Below are 21,510 nucleotides of genomic sequence, written 5' to 3'. Positions count from 1 at the left end.
GATACTACAAAGTAGATAAAGCAAACATAAACTATGCACTTCCAGTGCTGAGTAAATTTTAGCATATTGAATATACACTACATTTAGCACTTACTGCATATGTACTGAATGACAAGCACTATGCCAGGTGCTTTACACACATATGTAAACATATAACAAAACATATAACCACATAGAATCTTCACAATAAACTGTAAGGCCTATAGGTATCATTATCCCTGTTTCATAGGTAAAAAAACTGAGGCTCAGGAGGATTAAATAATCTTCCACTCACACACAATGGTAAGTGGGGGAGTTTGAATTTAAATCCAGGTCTTCTGCCTTCAGAGAACATGCTCTTTGCTCTCTATACTTTCACATCATCGGAGTCTTTAAAAATTGCAGAAGAACACTTATTTAAAAAATTTTAAATGGTCAAGCCTAAGGAACTTAGTATCTTCTTGAAGAAATAAAATGATAACATATGAAACACTGGCAAACAATATAAAACAGTACATTAGTACCTGGGAAAGCAGCAGATCTGTAATCTAATCTCTCCTGTTTGGAGGTGGAAGGACCATCCCCGTCCATCTTTGGCAAGAAAAAAGGGTGATAGGGCTAATTGCTTGGTAAGCATACTAATGGTATTTGTAGTAGAAGAGTCTTCATCCATGGAATGCTTTCAGGATATACCTAGTCTAGTATTGCTTATGATAAATGAACCTAGAATGTATGGACTTATGGGGTCTGACCCCTGCCCCAGGGAAGTTGTATAAGCTATGTAACTATCTGAGTATTAAATGGAGATGGCTTCATAACCAAGAGAGCTCCTTCCACGTCAGCAATATGAACTATACATATCACTTAGAGACCTCATAGGTAACCTCATTCCAGAGTATGCCCAGTGCAAGAAAGACCTAGGGAGCCATGCTGATGGTCCTGAACATCTCCTTGCTTTGCCAGTATCTCGTGATTACTTGTATTCTTGAGATTATTAGTAAGGATTGATACAGGGTAAGCTCCCTAACTCACATGAGTCTGATTTGACTCCCAATTCTCTGGGTTATCTCTGTACTAAGTTACAAAAGGCTACATGTCATTGTGGGAGTCTTCCCTGGGTTTGGGATTTTGACCTAAGACTTGAAAGACAGGTAAATTTTTCGAAGATGGGGGGAAAATAGAGGATGGGAATAAAGGAACAAAAGTGAGAAAAATCCACAGGTGCGTGAGACAGTAAGGGTGCAAAACTAACTCTAATGAGTGGTAAGAAATAAGACTGGAGACATGGCACACATCACAGAGAGCTTTGAAAGTTCAGAGAAGAATCTAAAGAGGATGCAGTGTTTAGTACAAAAGTAAGGTACTGAAAGTGGAACACAAGAAAGATGACTTTGGTAGCACTGTGAGGAAAGGACTGAAGAGTGGGTGAATGTGGAATTAGAATTAGGAAGTCAGTTGGAAAGCTATTGCAGTAATCAACCATGGAGATTCCGAAGGCCTGAAACTGGGATCATGGATGTGGAATTGAAAGGAGCAGCTAAACACTTCACAGAAAAAATGTCAGCAGACCCTGTCAAATGACAAGATAAGGGCAATAAAGGATAATAATAAACCCATTATCAAAAATGAGCAATTACCTCCCTCCAGGAGGTGGAGCTTAATTTCTCTCCCCCTACCCCTTTTGAGAGTGGGCCTTGCTTTCAAAGAAGAGAATAAAGAAAAGGAAAAACTCCACAGTGGAGAAACCTGGCAAACACCACCTCAACCACATGATGAAAGTTCATATTCCCAGGGATGTCACATGGATATCATGTAGCCCCTGATATGTGCTGAGAAGGGCACTTCACCTCTATAGGATTCCTTCCGAAAACCTATAACCTCCGCCCAGTCATGAGAAAAACAGGCAAATCCAGACTGGAGGACATTCTACAGAATAACTGTAGAATAACAGTATCCCTTAACACTGTCACGGTCATGAAAAACAAGGAAAGACTAAGAATCTGTTACAGACAAAGGGAGACTGGGGAGGCGAGACAACTAAATGCAATATGGCAGCCTAGACTGAATTGAAGAACAAAAAGAAGATACTAATGGGAAAACTCCTGAAATCCAACAAAGTCTGAAGTTCACTTAATAGTAAAGTATCGATGCTGGTTTCTTAGTTTTGACAAATGTTCCATGATAATGTAAGATATTAATAAGGGATAGGATCTTGGGGAAAAGTTTCCCCAAACCAAACAGCCCAAGTTTAAAATAATTAATGATATCAGTAACCTACCGCTGATTCACAAAAGGGCTGGAAAGTTCTGCAAGGAGGCGAAAATTCCCAATGTATCCCAGCACTCCATCCCTCTAGGTGATAAAACATAAAACATAATGTCAGGGAAAACATTCTTATCAAAATTTCCAAACATCGAAGAAACATTCAATAGCTTCTCAGCATAAAATAATGATCAATATAAACACAAACCAAGTCTGCTAAACAGATTTTCTTCTCGGTGAAAACTTAGAAATGCCATTAGAATTCTACAGCATTTTTTAAAGACAACATATCGTACACTTATGTTCACTTATGTATACCATATTCACTTAGAAAAACAGATTTCAAGCAGTTGTCTCACGCTAAACTAATGAATTCTGCACATAGCCATTAGTAACAGCATTCTCAAATTACCGTAGAAATAATGATTAAAGTAGTGTGAATTTAGGAAGTTGAGAAATTTTATAGCAATTAAATATCAAATAGGAATGTAGTTTAATATCCATTAGGAGCACCTTAAAAATCTCAAGAGTGTATTTCACTTCCTAAGTAACAATATATAAGCCTGTGAGCAGATACACATTTGTCAAACATAACAACACGTTAAACCATATCTGTCATATTTGACCTGAAAAATATACTTGTCAATCAGAAGACACTATAGCTAAAACACACACTTTGGGGAACTTTCTGAATTTAGAAACATCATGCCTAGTACTTTCCACTAATTTAATAATAGGAAAAGTATAGTTGAGTTAATAAGCATTAGAAAGAAAACCGAAGGTATACATTCCAAAAATTTTATGTAATTTTAAGTGTTACTAGGTAAATGGAGTCATTCTAGCACTTCCAATTAAATCAATTATGATTACACACCAGAAGAAATAGTCCCACCTGCCCTCAAAACATCAGATATACCAGAACTTCAGAAATACTTTTCCTACTGTTTATACCACACTGCCTTACAGATGGGAAAAATATAAAGCAATAAAGAAAAAAATAATAATGAATGGACTTTTTATTTGAAGATTCTCAGCTCTTCTCTATGTAAATTATTTTAGGGATTAAAAACTGAGAGCTGACTGCAAGAGTTAGCTTCCCAAAATGAATCTAAAACTTTTTATAATCTCAACCTCACTGTCCTTAGTGAAACTGAAATGGGTGATGAGGAAGAAGAGGAGGACCGCAGAGAGACAAAGACAGTGGCCAAGATGAGCACTGTGCACAGAGGTGGCAGGAGAGGAGGATGCTCAACATTTCAGAGTCAACCAGACACAGCCACAGCAGTCCAAAACCACATGACAATACACGGGAAATAACGACGTGCGTGTGTTATTACTTTAACACAGAAATACGTGTAAATTTGAAATTATATATTATTCTGTACTATTTACTTTTCTGTTACAATAAATGCGTTTATTTAAACAACAGGATCAGTTAATGGTGGCAATTAGTAATTAATAGTGGGACTAAACAAATAAAACTGTGGAAAAATATAATATTTTTATAATGTTTCTTTCTGGCCTTTTATTTTTCTTTGTTAGATATTTAAACGTAGTAGGTTATATTATTATTTTTTTATTATGTCTTTAAGAAGCATAAATGTAAGACTTTTAAAAAGGAGAATGTAAATACAATAGGACTAAACAGTTATTACCTGTATTTAATTTAAAAAAATGATATCTTTCTATCCATGACACAGTAGGATATGTTTACTCCTTATTTCCTTTTCCAATAATACTCTTCTGAAATGCCTGCAGCCTTTAGGATAGCCTTATTTTTTTTGCAGAAATAAAACAACTACAGTTAAATGTAAAATTCACTTTGACTTGTAACTCTGCTCTTAGAGGCCCACATTACTGTTATCAGTCCAGTATGACGATCTCAAGCTAAAAATTTTCTCAACAAAGGTGTTTAAGCATAAAATACATAGAATTTTACTTACTAGCAATAGCAGGCTTTTAGAGTTATAAGAATCAAGTTTCCAGCTCTCTAAGAATATCCACTTTGTATCTACAGGCTTGTTCTGGTAGATCAGCTGTTTGTAAGGTCATTTGTATGTATAAATTAATCATATATGCCATCTATTTCTAAAATATCTATCATTTTAAGACACTCTAGAATACCCTAGATGGATTCCAATAAGTTACAATTTTAGTTTTTAAAAAAGTACTAGTTAATGTAGCTACCCTTTTCTGGTAACACTTTTGTGGTTTTTTTTTTTTTTTTTAATTAATTAATTTTATTTTTTTGGCTGCATTGGGTCTTTATTGCTGTGCATGGGCGTGAGTGGGCTTCTCGTTGCAGTGGCTTCTCTTGTTGTGGAGCACGGGCTCTAGGCATGCAGGCTTCAGTAGTTGTGGCACACGGGCTCAGTAGTTGTGGCTCACAGGCTCTAGAGCACAGGCTCAGTAGTTGTGGCACGTGGGCTTAGTTGTTCCACAGCATGTGGGATCTTCCTGGGCCAGGGCTCGAACCCGTGTCCCCTGCATTGGCAGGTGGATTCTCAACCCTGCACCACCAGGGAAGCCCCCATTTTTGAGTTCTGAAGCAGTCTTATTTCCAAAAATTGAGCCATTATTTCACTGTATGAGTTTTTGTCACAATCTGCACATAACATCAAGCAATGCAGGTTCCGAGAGTTCATCCTTTTCTAGCTCCTCGTGGCCTCTTCAATGATCATCAGTTTTGGGGAACCAGTCCATAAATATCTGTTTCACTGCATATATTCTATTTGGGCAATTCATTATAATTAAGCAATTAAGTTTGGGGAGGCAGGGATAGTTAATGAATGATCATGGGCCTGGAGTGTGCAGGCAAGGATTTGAACCCTAGCTCTCCGAAGTGACCTCGGGCAAAGCTGACCCAAACCTCAGTTTCTCCATTTGTAAAACAGGCAGAATATCATCTTTATGACAGAATTAATGTGAGAATAAGACAAAATGCAGGGGCTTCCCTGGTGGCACAGTGGTTAAGAATCCGCCTGCCAATGCAGGAGACACATATTCGAGCCCTGGTCCGGGAAGATCCCACATGCCACGGAGCAACTAAGCCCCTGCACCACAACTACTGAGCCTGCGCTCCAGAGCCCGTGAGCCACAACTACTGAAGCCCGCGTGCCTACAGCCCGTGCTCAGCAAAGAAAAGAAGCCACCACAATGAGAAGACCGTGCACAGCAACGAAGACCCAATGCAGCCAAAAGTAAATAAATAAATAGATTTTTAAAAAATTTAAAAAGACAAAATGCATACTAATGGTAAACAGGAAAAATACTAAAACAGAAAAAGCACTCTGAAAAGAATTAAAAGTGAAATTGAACCAGGTACTTTTTCTTACTATAGCTATAAAGAAGATTAAATAAGTTTGAGCAAGTCCTAAAAGGACCTATTCCTTCTTTCCTAGATAGAAGCCTCCACCTCTAGTCACTGATCCTTGATCCTTGGATGACTACACAGGACTAAGGGCCATGCCTGAAATGATAATGATGAACAGATGATAAGAAAGACAGATCACCATCACAATTAGTAAGGACTAAATGTAGGTTCACTACTGCTATTTTACTATAAAAGATGAATCACACTAATAATCACTCCTCCAAAAGTAATTAATGTTACTTTCTAATCGCTGCAGAAAAAAATCCAGGTTGAAAAGGAAAATAAATACTTCTAAGAGAAGACTCATCTGTTTTATTTACCCAATAGGTTATATCAACGTTTTACCTCACTTTGCACAACTATACTGCACACAACCCAAACTTAATTCTTCACCACAAGTTTATGCTCATGACCATCACAGCATGGTAGAGTTAAAATGGCCTCTGAAGATTGCCTATTTCAATTACCCACAGATTTTTTAAATCCCTTCTACAAAAGCTCTTCCAGGTTGCCCCCCAGCACGGACAACTCCATGGCGAGGAGAGTAGCATCTCCTAAATCAGCTTTCCAAAAGTTCCAGAACTATACTGTACCCTCTTTGACGTCTACCTGCCAGTCCTACTCCTGATCCTGGCTATCCAAAATCTTTTTTGCATATGATAACCCTTCAAGTATTTAATGACTGTCCAAGTACACGTCTATCTTCTTTCCAGATACCGTTTCCAATTTGCTCAGAAAATTCTGGCCCACCCTCTTCAAAGTTTCTGAGCCCTATGAACTGCCAGTATTCATAAAACAAAAACAAACAGATCCAACAACAAAAATCAACCAATCTCTTGATGAAAAGAACTATTTACACATAATAATCCCTACACATTAACCAGTTAAATCACATACACACCTACATCTTCTTGAGGGGACAGGGTAACCTTTCTACAGATAATTTTAGTAGAACATGTCACTACCCTTAAAAATGTACATACCGGGTCTCCCTGGTGGCACAGTGGTTGAGAGTCAGTCTGCCTGCCGATGCAGGGGACATGGGATCATGCCCCGGTCCGGGAGGATCCCACATGCTGCGGAGCGGCTGGGCCCGTGAGCCATGGCCGCTGAGCCTGCTCGTCCGGAGCCTGTGCTCCGCAACAGGAGAGGCCACAACAGTGAGAGGCCCGTGTGTACCGCAAAAAAAAAAAAAAAAAAAAAAAAAAAAAGTACATACCATTTGCCCAGAAATCCCACAAAATTAGTCTTTGAAAATAATTATGTATAGGTACAAATATGAAAACATAAGAATGTTTCCTCAAGTTATATACAATAGTGAAACTTAGAACAAACATATAACAATAGGGAATTGATTAAATATGATTATATATCCATATGCCATCAACAGAGATAATGATACAACCAAATGGCCTGAAAATAAAAACGTTTTCAGAACTTGCTGAAGACTTCGAGAGTGAACCTCCTTTACACTCTTTCTGAGACAACTATTTGAGGATATGCTGCAGCACGAGTCAATAAGCCAAGACAGATGTGCGATGAAGGAAACAGTGACCCCAAACCAGGGGAGTAATGGCAGGAAGCCTGGGATATCAAGTAGCAGACCTAGAGAGCAGAATGGAGAGCTCCAGGGGCAGGTATCTGGGGGAAAGACTACTGCAGAGATGGGATGCTATCCTCCAAGATATGGAACAACTCAAATATAAGACAAGGGCATATGTTACAAGGAAAAAAAGGAAGGCAATTAGAAACGCGATGCAAAAATTAGACAGGAAATGTAGTCCTGGTTGTGCAGTGAACTATTTTAATACAGTCATAATAAACATTTTAGTTTCTCTGTGTAGGATCAACTGGATATAAAGGAAAACAATATGATTATAGAATAAAAGGCAAATATTTTAAAATTTTGGTGATACAAGAGTACAAGTACTAATGACAGAAACTGGGAAGCGCAGTGGGAGTGACAGAAGTGGATGGAAGGACAGAAGCACAGACATCTTCACCTTAAAGGATCAAGAGGTGCCACAAACCAGAAATAAAAGTGTTTAAAGTTTCCAAAGGAACAGAGAGAGAAAATCAAATTACTTTAACTACATGGGAAAAAAGAAGGGAAGGGAAATAGAGGTGTGAGTGTTAAATTCTTATCCATCATGGCAAGAAGATAATTAACAGTGTCTAACATTGACAAATCAAGAGGTGGCTGACAGTCACCTAAGTGACCCACCATCAATTCCTTTCCTTCCTCATATCAAGAGGTGGAGTCTTACTTTCCTCCCCTTGAATCTGGGCTGCCTCAGTGACTCACTTGACCAGCAGAATGCAGTGGAAGTGAAGTTCTGGGTCTTCTGAAGCTAGGTCGTAAGAAGCCATGCAACTTCCTCCTGGGTCTGCTGGAACACTCACTCTTGAGATGCTCTCTCTCTGAACACCATAGCCAGGCTGTGAGAAGCTCAAGCCAAATGGAGGGGCCACATACAGGAGCTCTAGGCAATGAGCCTGCTGATATCCGAGTAGGAAGCCAGCATCAACTACCACCTACTTAAATGAGCCCCTTTCAACCCAGTTGACCCTTTAGATGATCTAGTCCCAACAGCTACCTAACAGTACCCACATGTGACCTCGTGCAAGGACCACCAAGCTTTCTTCTTTCTTCTTTTCTTTTTTTTTTTTTTTCAATATAAATAAGATCTCACAAGTCAATGGGTTTCACTGGCCAAAGTCAGTATTCTAACTGTTGATCAAAATGTCACATTTTTAGCCAAAGTGAGAGCCATCATGTTGGTTCCTGTGTCTTTTCGACAAGACCCTATTAGTCTTTGATAGGTTCCTTGCTTTCTGACACAAGATTACCAGTTATTCTGTTGTATGCAATAATTCAATATGTAAAACAAATTTAAACTTTTTGCTTTCGATCCCATTTTTGTAATATATATTCATACCCAGAATGCTATTTTTTTACTTATGCATATATACAAATAGGATACACTCCTAAATGTAAATGGTAATTAAGTAAATATAAATAGTTATCTCTGGGTTGTGGGATTGGGTGGGATTGGGACATTGTTTTTTTCTTTTTTGCTTGTCAATATATTCTAATCTTCAAATAACAATGAATGGCCTAACTAATTTTTTCAAATACCCTCTGCTTGTACATTACTTAACATAGCTTTTTAACTTACAATGTTGCTGTAAGGGGCCTTAACCACTGTTTTCCAAATTTATTCTTTTGTGGTTTTCTTTCTACCCTTCTGAAATTCTCCTTTGCCTCTTTTACAGGACCAACCTTCTTCTGGTCCCTCACCCTGATCGCCCTCCCCCCACAAGACACACCTTATTTCTAATGGCACATGGGCCCTTTTCCCCAGGAATAACCATGTATCACCACAAACCTCACAACATCTACAAGTATATTCCTGCCCAAACTCTTTCTCCCATTTCCTTCAGGGTCTCACATTTCTCTAGTGCCCTGGGTCACTTTGCCTTCTTCTTTCCCTTCCTTCTCTGAAATCCAAAATTAGTCAATAGGTCACCATGACCTATTGACTACCAAATGGCTTTTAGTTTAGTTTCTTCCTCACTAATAAAACCACCAAAGTTCTTCATAATCTATCATCTACATTGTTCCAATAACCTCCTCAAAGAGATCCTCTCCCACGCAGCTTTCTTTTTCCTATGTTATCACCACCAGATTTATTTTTCTAATATGCCAACTGCATCAAGTTATCTTTTGGCTAAAGGTCCTACAACAATTCTCTGAAAAGTAAAACGCAAGGCTGATGAGTTAGAATGTTCACTCCATCAGGCAGCCCCATCTGACTCATGCAAACATACAACCACCGCTGAGCCCACATGAATCCTGTAGGCTGACAACCCAAGTCCTTCCTACCACCCATGAAGATCTGACCTCTTCTCATGTTTTCCAACCTAGAAAGCCTTCCCTACTTTTTTCTGCTGATCTAAATATGCGTTTATCTTTTTTTTTTTTTTTTTGGAAGACAAAGTCTCATCTACCTCAAAAGCTCTCTCGGAAAATTTTAAAGAAACATTATATATATATATATGAAAATTCCTGCACAATTTATATAAACTGCAAGAATATACATAAGTATTGTCAGTGGTTATGTCTGGAGACTCAGACCTAGAAAACGTTATACTTACTGAGCCCTGTATGTCTACAAACTCAAATTTTTTATAAACATGCCTATTCAGACAAAAAAAATAATGGAAATTAACACATTCATCTTTCCATTTCCTAAATTGCTACAGCATTACAGAGTTGTCACCGGGTGATGTGTTACTTGAATTTTTTTATTTTATTTTACATTTTTTTTGCGGTACGCGGGTCTCTCACCGCTGTGGCCTCTGCCGTTGCGGAGCACAGGCTCCAGACGCGCAGGCTCAGCGGCCATGGCTCACGGGCCCAGCCGCTCCGCGGCACGTGGGATCTTCCCGGACCGGGGCACGAACCTGTGTCCCCTGCATCGGCAGGCGGACTCTCAACCAGTGCGCCACCAGGGGAGCCCTGTTACTTGAATTTTTAAAGATAGTTTCCCATAGTTAAATCTTGTAAGCTGTGGTACTGAATTAGGTAGCTATCATATTCTTATTCCTTACCTCTCCCCACCACCACCTCCTCAGTCCAAAACCACTGCGAGCCAGTGAACTACGCGTCAGTAGCCTGGCTTCCATAGTCTCTGATCCTGCACATCAATGACTCTCGACCTGTTTAATCCAGTTCACCCATGAGAGTCAGCATTTCGTGTGGCACAGGCTTCCACAGGCACAGGTGACCATTAGATAAGATTCAGGTTATGTATAATTCCTTCTTACCTTATCCTTACCCCACCAACAAAACCTACTAAAATACAAGTGAGATAGACACTAGTAAAAGGACAGGTTTAATTCAGTTCTAATAAATTATAAATTTTGATACTTTACTATTAGTAAATTATGGCAAAACTCACAACTGGTTTTGAGTTGTGAGTTTTGGTGAGTTTTGGTGAGTCTGGTCAACGTGGTGTTTCCACTTCTGCCATCTATGTTTAAGGAGCTTTGCCTATAGTAAAATTTATACTGGCCATGGCCTCTGCATGACTCTATGAGGGAAAACAAAATAAGATTTGTCTGATCCCTTCCAGAGCTTAAAAGAAAATTTTCCTTTCAGCCAGTGATTATGAAAATCTGGATTCTTATCACAGGACATTTAATTTTCTAACAGCCAAGAGTGGCTAGGGTCAGGAATTTAGAAGGTGAGGGAGAAAGATAAATAAAATTATTATACACCTACTACTGCTAGCATGATACTGAATACTGTGCCACTATCAATGGCTTGGAGTGGGATGGGTATACTTTCCCACCACTAGGGCTATGTAATTGGTGTGAGGTAAGTTATGGGCACTGGGGTTTATATAGAAATGTGACTATGTTCTACTGTAGCAATTATGAGGTACTTTTTCTAGGCTATTTAGACTGACCCATAATCTTAGGACATTTCCATGGGAAACCCTTTCAGAGCACCATTAACCTAGAAATGAGATTTGGGAACAAAATCCAGCATATATTTAATTACTCTTTGCCTAACTTTAATCATTCAAGGTTTTTGATGATTTCCTTATAAGACAGAGTTGAAGGTTTGAGCTAACACACAGGACCGGATTGGATTGCCCAATCTGGCTCACGTGAAACAGTGATCTTACCTAGAATTAAGCTTTACTAACTACTACAAGGATAGAGCCTATCAGATAATTCAGAGGAAGTTTGGGACGTGAAGGGCAGTTGGCAAGCCAGGTCCTTCCTGTGTTGAACAGGCAGCGCTGGCCCAGAAGATGTGAAGGCTCTACTAGGTGAGGTTCACCAAGATCCTCACATGCAGTGAGAGTTTATCTTGTAATACATCTCCATTTGATACCTCCAAAAAACTGTACAGACTACATGACATTCTCCAAAGAGCCAGGCCTCACAGAGCCTGGGTTCTCTTTACTATAGGAAATCCTTAGCCAGGAACAGGCTAAGAGCATTCCAGAGTTAAGACCTCCTTCTCCTAACAAATGTCGGTAAATACCCTATTTACCCAAAGGTCCTGCTGACAAGGAGATTAGACCTGGGTCACTTGCCTTCTTTTCTTCCCCTCCCTTTCTCCCAAGGAAGTGAATGGATCTGCAGACCAGCTGCTTTCACCTCTTCCTCCCTGGGTTACTTAAGAACTTGGTGACAAAATGTAGCTTATTCTTACTTGCCCATTGCCTAGCTCTCCAGTATTAGAACTAAATCCAATCATTTCATCAAAACAGTTGAATCACAGAATCTCAGACTTAGAACAGAACTTTAAAGACGATTTAGTATAAGCTCCGACCTAAAGCTTCTACTTATTATATCTATTTTTATATCTATCTGATTGGAGATATCTTATGGTAAAAGAACCACTTCAAAAGGCTGTTGTTATAATCTTCTATTCACTGGGAATGTCCCTTTTGTAAAATAGCAGTCTCCCCTACCTCTCTTTACCATCTGCATTGGTCCTATTTCCAATGTCTGAATTAAATCAGAGTAAGTCTACTTCTTCTTCCACTTAACAGTCCTTTCACATTTCCAAGGACATTTCAAAGCCATGTAGTTGTCTTACAACTTATCTTTTCTAAACTGACCTCTCTGGGTCCTTCAGTTGTTTATCCCAGGACAATAGCCACCTAATCTAATCTCCCCTCTACAGTTATCTGGCAGCTCGCCCCAGAACATATGCAATTTTAGAGACTCCAGATGCTGTGGGTATGGCCTAACTAGGAAACTGTAATTTGTTTGAACTGGATACCATACCTCCCCTAATAGAGTAAACATTTAAAAGCAGCTTTCCTTTTTAGCAGATGTGACATGCTATTGGTACAACTACAACTGTGGTCATGTGCCACGTCCCAGTCATTCCCCTCTTTTTATACATTGTCAAGTCCAAGTGCAAAACTTGACATTCATCACTATTCAGTTCCATCTATTTGTTTCAGCTTATTTTTCCAGCCTGAAACTTTAAAAAATGTAATACATCATCCAACATATTATTAGTTCCTCTTCCTAACCTTGCTTCAGTCAATTGATAAGCATGCATATTTTAAACTTTATTTTATTGTGGTAAAACATACATAACACAAAATTTACCCTTTTAACCACTTTTAAGTGTACAGTTCAGTGGCATTAAGTACATTCACATTATTGTGCTGCTATCACCTATCCACCTCCAGAACTTCTTTACATTCCCAACTGAAACTCTTACCCATAAACAGTAACTTCCCAACACCCCCTTAATCCAGCCCCTATCTTATTTTCTATCTCTAGGAATTTGACTACTTTAGTTACCTCATGTAAGAAGAATCATATGATAAGGTTTCTTTTTAAAAAACCTAATTAAAAACAAAATATCGACTAGGGTGGACATGGCAATCCTCTTCGTTGACATCTATTTTATCATCACACATCAAGTCCAATACACAAACTGTTTTCTTTCCTGGTTATTAAAGGGAAATAGGTTTCAAAAAATCAAGTCAGCTTAGAGAAAGAAAGGGACACAGCTCTGCTAAGGTAATCCCACTATGCATATCTGAGGAGATGCACTGTGCCCACAAAAGAGCATGAAGCAGTAAACACAGAACAAGGAAGAAAGAGAAGAATTCCTCCTTACTGAACGAAACCGAGGAAGGCCTTAGAGGAGGTTTGTTATGTTTGTGAAATATGGGAAATGCTCACATCAGGTATTCTATATTAAAAATGAAATACTGAAACAAATTCCAAAACCAAAAACACACATACATATATGGAATATGTATGTATCTTTACATATACACACTATACACACACATTTAGAACACATATTTTATGAATAAAAAACTGAGCACTTAATATTTTTACCATGGCTAATCCCTCAGTTAGTAGTAGAAGTAATAAACTAAATGTATCATAGCGCTTTTTTTTTTTTTTTTTTTTTTTTTTTTTTGCGGTATGCGGGCCTCTCACTGTTGTGGCCTCTCCCGTTGCGGGGCACAGGCTCCGGACGCACAGGCCCAGTGGCCATGGCTCACGGGCTTAGTTGCTCCACGGCATGTGGGATCTTCCCCGACCAGGGCTCGAACCCGTGTCCCCTACATTGGCCGGCGGATTCTCAACCACTGCGGCACCAGGGAAGCCCCATAGCGCTTTTATATAGATCTGTATACGTGAGCTATAGAAATACTAATAGGGACTTCCCTGGTGGCGCAGTGGTTAAGAATCCGCCGGCCAATGTAGGGGACACGGGTTCGAGCCCTGGTCGGGGAAGATCCCACATGCCGTGGAGCAACTAAGCCCGTGTGCCACAACTACTCAGCCTGTGCTCTAGAGCCCATGAGCCACAACTACTGAGCCCACGTGCTGCAACTACTGAAGCCCGTGTGCCTAGAGCCCGTGCTCTGCAGCAAGAGAAGCCACCGCAATGAGAAGCCCGTGCACTGCAACGAAGAGTAGCCCCCACTCGCCGCAACTAGAGAAAGCCTGTGCGCTGCAAGGAAGACCCGACGCAGCCAAAAATAAATAAATTTTTTAAAAAAAGAAATACTAATAAAACAATTTCTAAGACTTACTTCTGCTAGTCTATCACTCATTACTGTATAAGAAAGCTGTCAATCTTTTATTTCAGTAGGAAAAAAGTTATCTAACATATTATACAACTTTAAAAAATATCTTTCTTTGATTTAAATACTTAAGATGTCTTATTATATATAAATTTAGTGGGAAATAGAAATCACAAAGACCTTACTAGTGAATCTTGCTTTAGTGAGCCATATTAAGTACCTATTTTTAATACCTACCTAGTCTACAGAAATGTTAATTTTTGAAATTTTTTTATCTTAAAATGTTGCTGTAACAGCCATTATAGTTACCTAAAATTTTTCTTTAAGGCTATCTTAATGGGAGAAAAAAAGGAAATACATTATTTAAGTGTAACTGAGAACATGCAACACTATTTAACTCACCTTAAAACAGTAGTTTTTCTTTTTTAACACTGTTAATAATAAAATGTTAGTGAGTCATGGCATTTGTTTCACAGCATTGTGGAAATTTTTGTTTAGACTAAACATAAGACCAGTATTTTTCTACTTCTTGTCTCCTGACGCAAATTACAACTTTATCATACATAACGAATCTCATTTTTCAGTACCACTTCATACACAATTGTTTGCAAAATGTTTTTAAAATATAGATAACTGGGGTAAAATATTAAACAAAAATCAAAAATCTTCACTGTCAAAGTATCACACCTAATACTAATACCCTTAAATAAATGTAACAAGAGGCATTGGAAACCAAATTTTCCTCTTAAATTGCAACAGAATGGTTTAATGATTAGATCCTAGGGTAATGGAAAGATGCAGAAGAGTTGGCAAAGTACGCAGAGACTCAGTGATTTTCTTGTGAAGTTTTAAAGTTTTCCAAATATACTATAACTCAGTATCTATAGATGTGGTTTGATTGGTGAGAGGAGGTGATTCACAAGGAATACAGGAGAAAACTAACGTTATCCAAGAAGTCAGAAAGGGAGAACAAAAGAGGATGGTTTATCCCTAAACATAGGACATTAAAGCCTGAATGTGTCACTTCCTTTATGATAAGAGATTAACCTGTCATATTTTCCCTGACAATGAGTATCCTGCACAAGGGATGAAAGCTGAATATCAAGAAAAAAGCTGTAGGATTTTTACCTTTCTATGTAGGCAGAAGAGAAGACTTCTTAAGCTCTAAATTATTCCATGAGATAATTTTAAAACTCCAGTAAATATATTAGAGAGAGGATCAAGACATTATATAACCTATTCACAACCTACAATACCCTAAGTTCAAAAGACTCTTACTTAAAAAAAAAAAAAAAAAAAAAAAAAAAGACTCTTACTTTTGTTATGTCAGATAAGGTAAAGTTGTTATTTACATTCAACTATTCAGTAGGGCATACATTTAAAACCTACAGGTAATTAGCCTCTATTCTTCACTTTAAGTTTTAATTAGTTCCAGTTAGAAAATCTTTTAAGAAAAAAAGCTTACTACAAACAGCTTAAATACTTGCAGAAGTATCAAGTCAAAGTGCTTTCCAAAGGCCAGTTCTCATAGCATAAGGGATAAGAATTTCATAAAAGTTTATACAAAATAATAATAGTAGCAGTACTTGCTGTTGGTATTTTGTTAGCCTTACTTGAAATGCACAAAGTAAACTGGGAATTCATTGCATGGGAAAAAATTTTCTTATATTCAAATAGTAAATGTAAGATCTATAAATGACATAGGATCTCTACCTCTATAATATTTATTTCATCAATTTTGTTTCTATTTTGTTTCCCTATGAATAGATTCACTTTAATTAGATAATTTTCTTTCATACCATTCATTTATTTCATACAATAGAACACAGGAAGACATATCAAAAAAGCAACCATCTCTTGAAAAAACTGCAGTTGATTTTCTTATCAACTTTACTAAATAAGGCAGCAGTTAATTTCTTTTTTAAAAATCCAGCATTCACTTCACTAACATTTTATAAAGGCATAAAAGTCCAAAGACAAAACAGTATTCCTCCCACATAATGAAATATTCAACTTGCCAATCCATAGCAGCCATTTGCCAAGCCTATGACTTCAGTGGCCGAGAGAGAACAGCAGTTCATACTAGTCACATTTACAAATGCATGTAAATGACCTGTTATCTTTCACCAGCTTATATTCTTTTCATAGCACAATGATTGTTTGTGACTCATGTTTAGAGACCATACTTCTAACCTGCAGCAGGATATTAAACTCACCCGAGTACTCACATGCATTCTTCCCTGAGTCAACCAATATTTTGTTAGTCAGTTTAAGTGCATGTATTGCAACTATCTAAGACCTGTAAAAGGTAGAAGTCTATATGTTATAACTACCTATAATGTATTAAAATCTAAAAAGGAAGACAAGGAAATAAACAGTAGGAAATGCCAGTAAAAATAGCCTATTGCTTCAGAAGAATAAAGTGATTACGGATACCTACTGGGATCCTATAAATACCTACTTATTTATAACATTAAAACCAGCACAGTTTTTAAAACAATTACATTAATTATTTAGACTTATAACTTTAAATGGGTGATATAAAGAGATGCTTTGATGTATCTTATTCTTGCAGAAATAATGTAATCTGATGTCTTATTCACCAGCTATCCTTGTGTGGGGCAATATAAAGAAAAATAGAAGAATATTATTAATATGCATTTGTATGACTTTTTTAAAAGCCCTCAAAATCATCGCAAATGTCCAGTAATATACAGATTTTAATAATACCAAATAAGAAAAAAAAAAAAGCCAGTAGTTACATTTATGTTTTAAAATAGGAAAAACATGGAATGGTATACCACATGTATTACATAAAATTTATACTATTCGAGTTTACATACGTCTATTATTTCCCAGTATCTATCTTGGGTTTGATCATGTATCTAGGTTGAAAAATAATTGATTGAGGAGAAACCTAACAAAGATGAAAGGGCTATAAAATTGTTAATTTCCAAATGTATAATGTAGAAAAATGTTAGAAATAAAAGTTAATATGCACTAGTGCCCCAGATTTGCTGGATCCTCTATTAGCTCAGTCTGGAAGTTCTGATGAAGCCTCTGAACAAGACTCTCCCTCCCCCCCCTACTCTAGTGTACTTAAGTGTAACTATGCATGTATGTGGAACTGTACACGAAATTAAACAGAAAAGAAATACTTCAGCTGGTTATACAGGAATCTATACCTAGCTCTGGCTGTTAAAACATACATGCATCTAGAAAGACAGACAAATATCAGTAGCCACATGATCCTAAAGGTTTTTTGAGTGAACATTCAGGAAATTGGGGTCACCTGACTTTCTCAAAGTGTGTGAACCCAAATAGACACACTAAGACAAACGCGTAAGTAAAGCTATTATTTTTGTGAACACACAGGATAACATCACAGGAGTGATTCCTGAACGCATTTGGGGTTGATCTTTATAAATTAATAATTGTATGTTTAGATTTATCTTCACCCTTGAGTCGTTATTCCCAATCTTGTCTGCTTGTCAGACCACTGTAAATCCTGGCACTCACCAGTACAAAGTAGTATGCATACAGCGCTGTACAATGGTGAATTATAAAATACTTGTCACCAATCACTTTCCAATACCAAATGAGAATCAACAAATCTGTAACAAGGAAAAATAAGATATTACACAGGAAGAAAGCTTCATTGTTTTTCAAGTGTATTTAACTTTCTCCTGACATCACATCACAGTCCACTCTGAGCCCACAGCACTAGTCTCGTACATCAGGAGTTCAACTACCCCTTTTACCAGTAAGTATGTGCTTCCAGATAACTGTCTCCCCTACACTACTGGGACTTCTCTAGGAAGAGGACCAAGTGTGGGCATCAAGCCCAGTGCCAGGCATATAGCTATGTAATGTAACGTATTTGTTGAAAGTATAAACGAATTAACTTGTTACAGGGTTAAATAAAATGAAAATATTACAGAATAAAAATAATTTAAAAATAATGCTAAATTACTGATTTTTGTCACTATAATAACTCAAACGGATAAGACGATCTCAGAAAAGGTATAAAACAACCAACTCATTTATAACACAAATTCAGCAAAAAAATTTAAAAGTTAACAAAGAATGTGGTTAAATATTAACTCAAAATAGCAAAAAAAAAAAACCACCCCAAAACACAAAGAACTATAACTATTAAAAAGATATCTTAGAAAAGAGCTCAAGGCATCCATTTTTCTTTAAATTCTAAATCAATACCACAATTCAGAAAATTGTTTCATTTAATAAAACAGAAACATCTCAAACTGTGAACACAAGTATTTTCTTTACCAAATGGTTAAACATGAAATTTAAACCTGGAAACAAATGGCTATCATGGATGGAAACCAGAGGATGATTCAGGTTTTGTGGGTTTGGAGCTTGTAGCATGAGGAGCTTCTTTTATAAAAAATAAAAATTACTAATACAAAACTAGATGTGAATATATATAAAGGTAAAAGAAGTCATCAAATTATAAATTTTAAGGAGAGGAAAAAATACCACAAATGTGGAAATCAAGAAAATTTAAAACTATTAGTAATTAACTGCCTGAGATGCTTCTCTAGATACAGTCTTCCTATATTTGGCTATATATTCTTTGGTTACCAATTTATATGATAATGATCTTATAATATTTTCTATAAGAGAATAAAAGAATTCACCTTTCATTCAGCTTGGTTTAGAAAGTTTGTTTCAGTTCATAACTTATTTTTAAGTGTTTTGAATTATTACCTTACTTGAGAAAAATCTTTATCAAGTTTCTTTCGTACAAGATTTCCTGGGTAGTAACTACTCTCTGAATTGACAATACTCATTAACCAGTGTATGAGGCATATTATAAATTTTGTGTTAACTTTGTCAATGACAGCATTTTGTGCCAAAGAGCAAATCTTTTCCCAATATGTCCACAAGATTCACTCTTCTTTTAATTGGGCCGTTGAATAATCCAATAGCCTATTCATTATTTCTATCCCAAATGTATCTTTTCCTCTTAATAAATTACTATGTTTTGGTTTAATCTAATTTTTTTTTTTTACAATTCACTTCTTGATGGCAGAAAATTTTCTACCGAGTCCATCACTCATCTTTATCACTTTTGTTTCAGTCCATTATTTTTACTTGGATTTTCTTTCAGCTGTTAATTAAATTTGAAAATTACAAAATAGCGTTCCCTGCATAAATGTCCAAATCAGGGATCTCTTATTTCTCTCTTGTTTTATTGAGACAGTCCAAAATGTCATTTCAAAGAGCAGTTTAAATGGCATATTCTCAACTTAACTTCCCCTCTGTCTCGTTGTGTTATTCCAACCTCATCCAACATGAGAGAAAATATGACAGAGGGAAATGTGAAGTGGAAAGAGTCCATGATCTTAACTGATTATGACTAAAATACCTTACTCTTGCAAATCTTACCAAAACAATACAAAACCATGACCATGGGAGCACATTTCAAGGGCCCTTGCAAGTGAGGACCCTGAGGCTTAAACTTCCTTAGCGTCATGGTAATTGCACCTGAGCGACTCTTTAGTCCAAAAAGGAACCATCACTAGTAAAAAAAAAAACATCCAGGCCTAACTGAGGCCCCACTCTGCAGCTCTGATCTTTGAGAACCAGAGAGCCAACATGAAAAATGTTTCATGTTCTACCATTACAGCAGATATTTTTTTCCCTCAGTATGGATCCTAAAAGTTGCTTCTTAAATAAATAAACCAAAAGCATAGACTATGTATGTATTCTTTGCATAATTCCATGAGTAGTCGAAAAAGAAACAGACAGTGAACAACATATCACATACCAGAAATGAGGTAGCCTGAAGCAATAGCAATATTCACTTTCACAAGAGATGGATCACCCCTATAAATATTAAAAAAACAGGTTCCTTTTTTTAGCACATGGTTATAGATGACAGCTACTTTTTTTTCTATTGAGATTTAAATATAATTTAAATGTTCTCTATAGGCACTCAAATGGTAACTTGTCATTTGCACAAGGTACTGTGTTAGCTATAATGCTTCTAACTGCAATAATCATAATTACTTATACTTATTAGCCCAAAGTTTTATGAAAATGATATTACCAAAAGACAACATTTTATAAGTGTGTTCTCATATGATTTGTTTGTGAAAGGACTCAAATGGAATTCCAGATGCTGGTTGTTGTTGTTTTGATTCCTTATTCTGAATCAGAGACTCAAATAGCCTCAAGAAATCATCTAGCCTGCCCCTGATTTAGAGGCACTATACTGTTATCCTCACTTTACTGAGGACTGGAGAGATTTGCCTATTATCACAAATTAGAAAATGATCGGAACAGAACAATTTAATCCTGCTGTTTCGACCCTTACACATATCAAGATCCTACACTTTTGCCCTGTCCATGCTCTTGGCTCCAGGAAACAGATACAAATTATCAGTCCTTTATCTGACTTTTAATGTGAACTACTGGTAAAATGAACATAAAATAAAACTGACAACAGGTAAACTACAAGTGGAAAAATTGAGAAGTCATGTCTTCTTTACAAATTTTGATCTGTAAATATGATCCAGGAAAATTGGACCTGGAATAAATTATGGTATCTAAGAAAATGTTAAAATATCAAAAAGTATAACAGGTAAAAATTTGATAAGGACAAATTGGTCAACGAATCAAATCTTTGTTATAAAATTTACTTCCCCAAACAACTGGTTCTGTTGATAATCATGTGGGTAAAATTAAAATACGCAAAAAAAAGTAGCAATTGTTTAGGTAGAGCACATTGAAACCTGGTCAAGGAATGAAATTCACTAAATTAATTCACTTTGAAAAATATCTTCTCAGTGAAAATGTATGAATACTGGTATAACTCTGACCCGCATAATTCCATATTTATGAATAAAAAAGGACATCATTGCAGTCAAATAGAGATGGTCAAACTGCCCCACACCCCTCAGAACCCACGTCTAGCACATCACTGTGCAGTGCTTTTTCAAAACACTCCCAATCCCTCAAACTGAACTGAACTAAGTCTTCTCATATAATGCCAGGAAGTACAGTTTGTAAAACATCTGCCATTGGAATGACATTTAAATTCTTCAAAAAGAATCATCTTACAAATTATCGTGTTATGGCTAAACATAATTATTATTCGTGCTTCAAATCATCTCATGTGGTACTAAATTCCTCTCACATGGACATCTATAATTCTCATTTTCCTATCTTTGATATCAAATGATGGGTCAAACATAAATTTAAAGACTAAGTCTGTCCTATCTATCTGACTATCCTATCTCAATAATAACTCATTTTTGCTCAGAACAGTGTTTACAA

At 36.9% G+C, this 21,510-nt stretch overlaps 1 protein-coding gene across 5 annotated transcripts in view; it reads right to left on the bottom strand.

Moving 5' to 3' along the window:
* TLCD4 (TLC domain containing 4) overlaps positions 1 to 21,510 on the bottom strand; it is a 105,645-nt gene that overhangs the window by 17,376 nt on the left and 66,759 nt on the right. For all 5 annotated transcript variants that reach the window (XM_067040206.1, XM_059056907.2, XM_067040198.1 and 2 more), the window contains 3 exons: positions 20,000 to 20,058; positions 17,725 to 17,819; positions 2,258 to 2,331 (listed from right to left, as the gene is read on the bottom strand). In XM_067040206.1, coding sequence (XP_066896307.1) covers positions 2,258 to 2,331; positions 17,725 to 17,819; positions 20,000 to 20,058 — 228 coding nt within the window. The remainder of the gene's footprint in view (positions 1 to 2,257; positions 2,332 to 17,724; positions 17,820 to 19,999; positions 20,059 to 21,510) is intronic.

This window comes from Kogia breviceps, chromosome 1, assembly GCF_026419965.1.
Source record: "Kogia breviceps isolate mKogBre1 chromosome 1, mKogBre1 haplotype 1, whole genome shotgun sequence".
Taxonomy (NCBI): domain Eukaryota; kingdom Metazoa; phylum Chordata; class Mammalia; order Artiodactyla; family Physeteridae; genus Kogia; species Kogia breviceps.
This window is presented reverse-complemented; position numbering and strand designations above follow the sequence as displayed.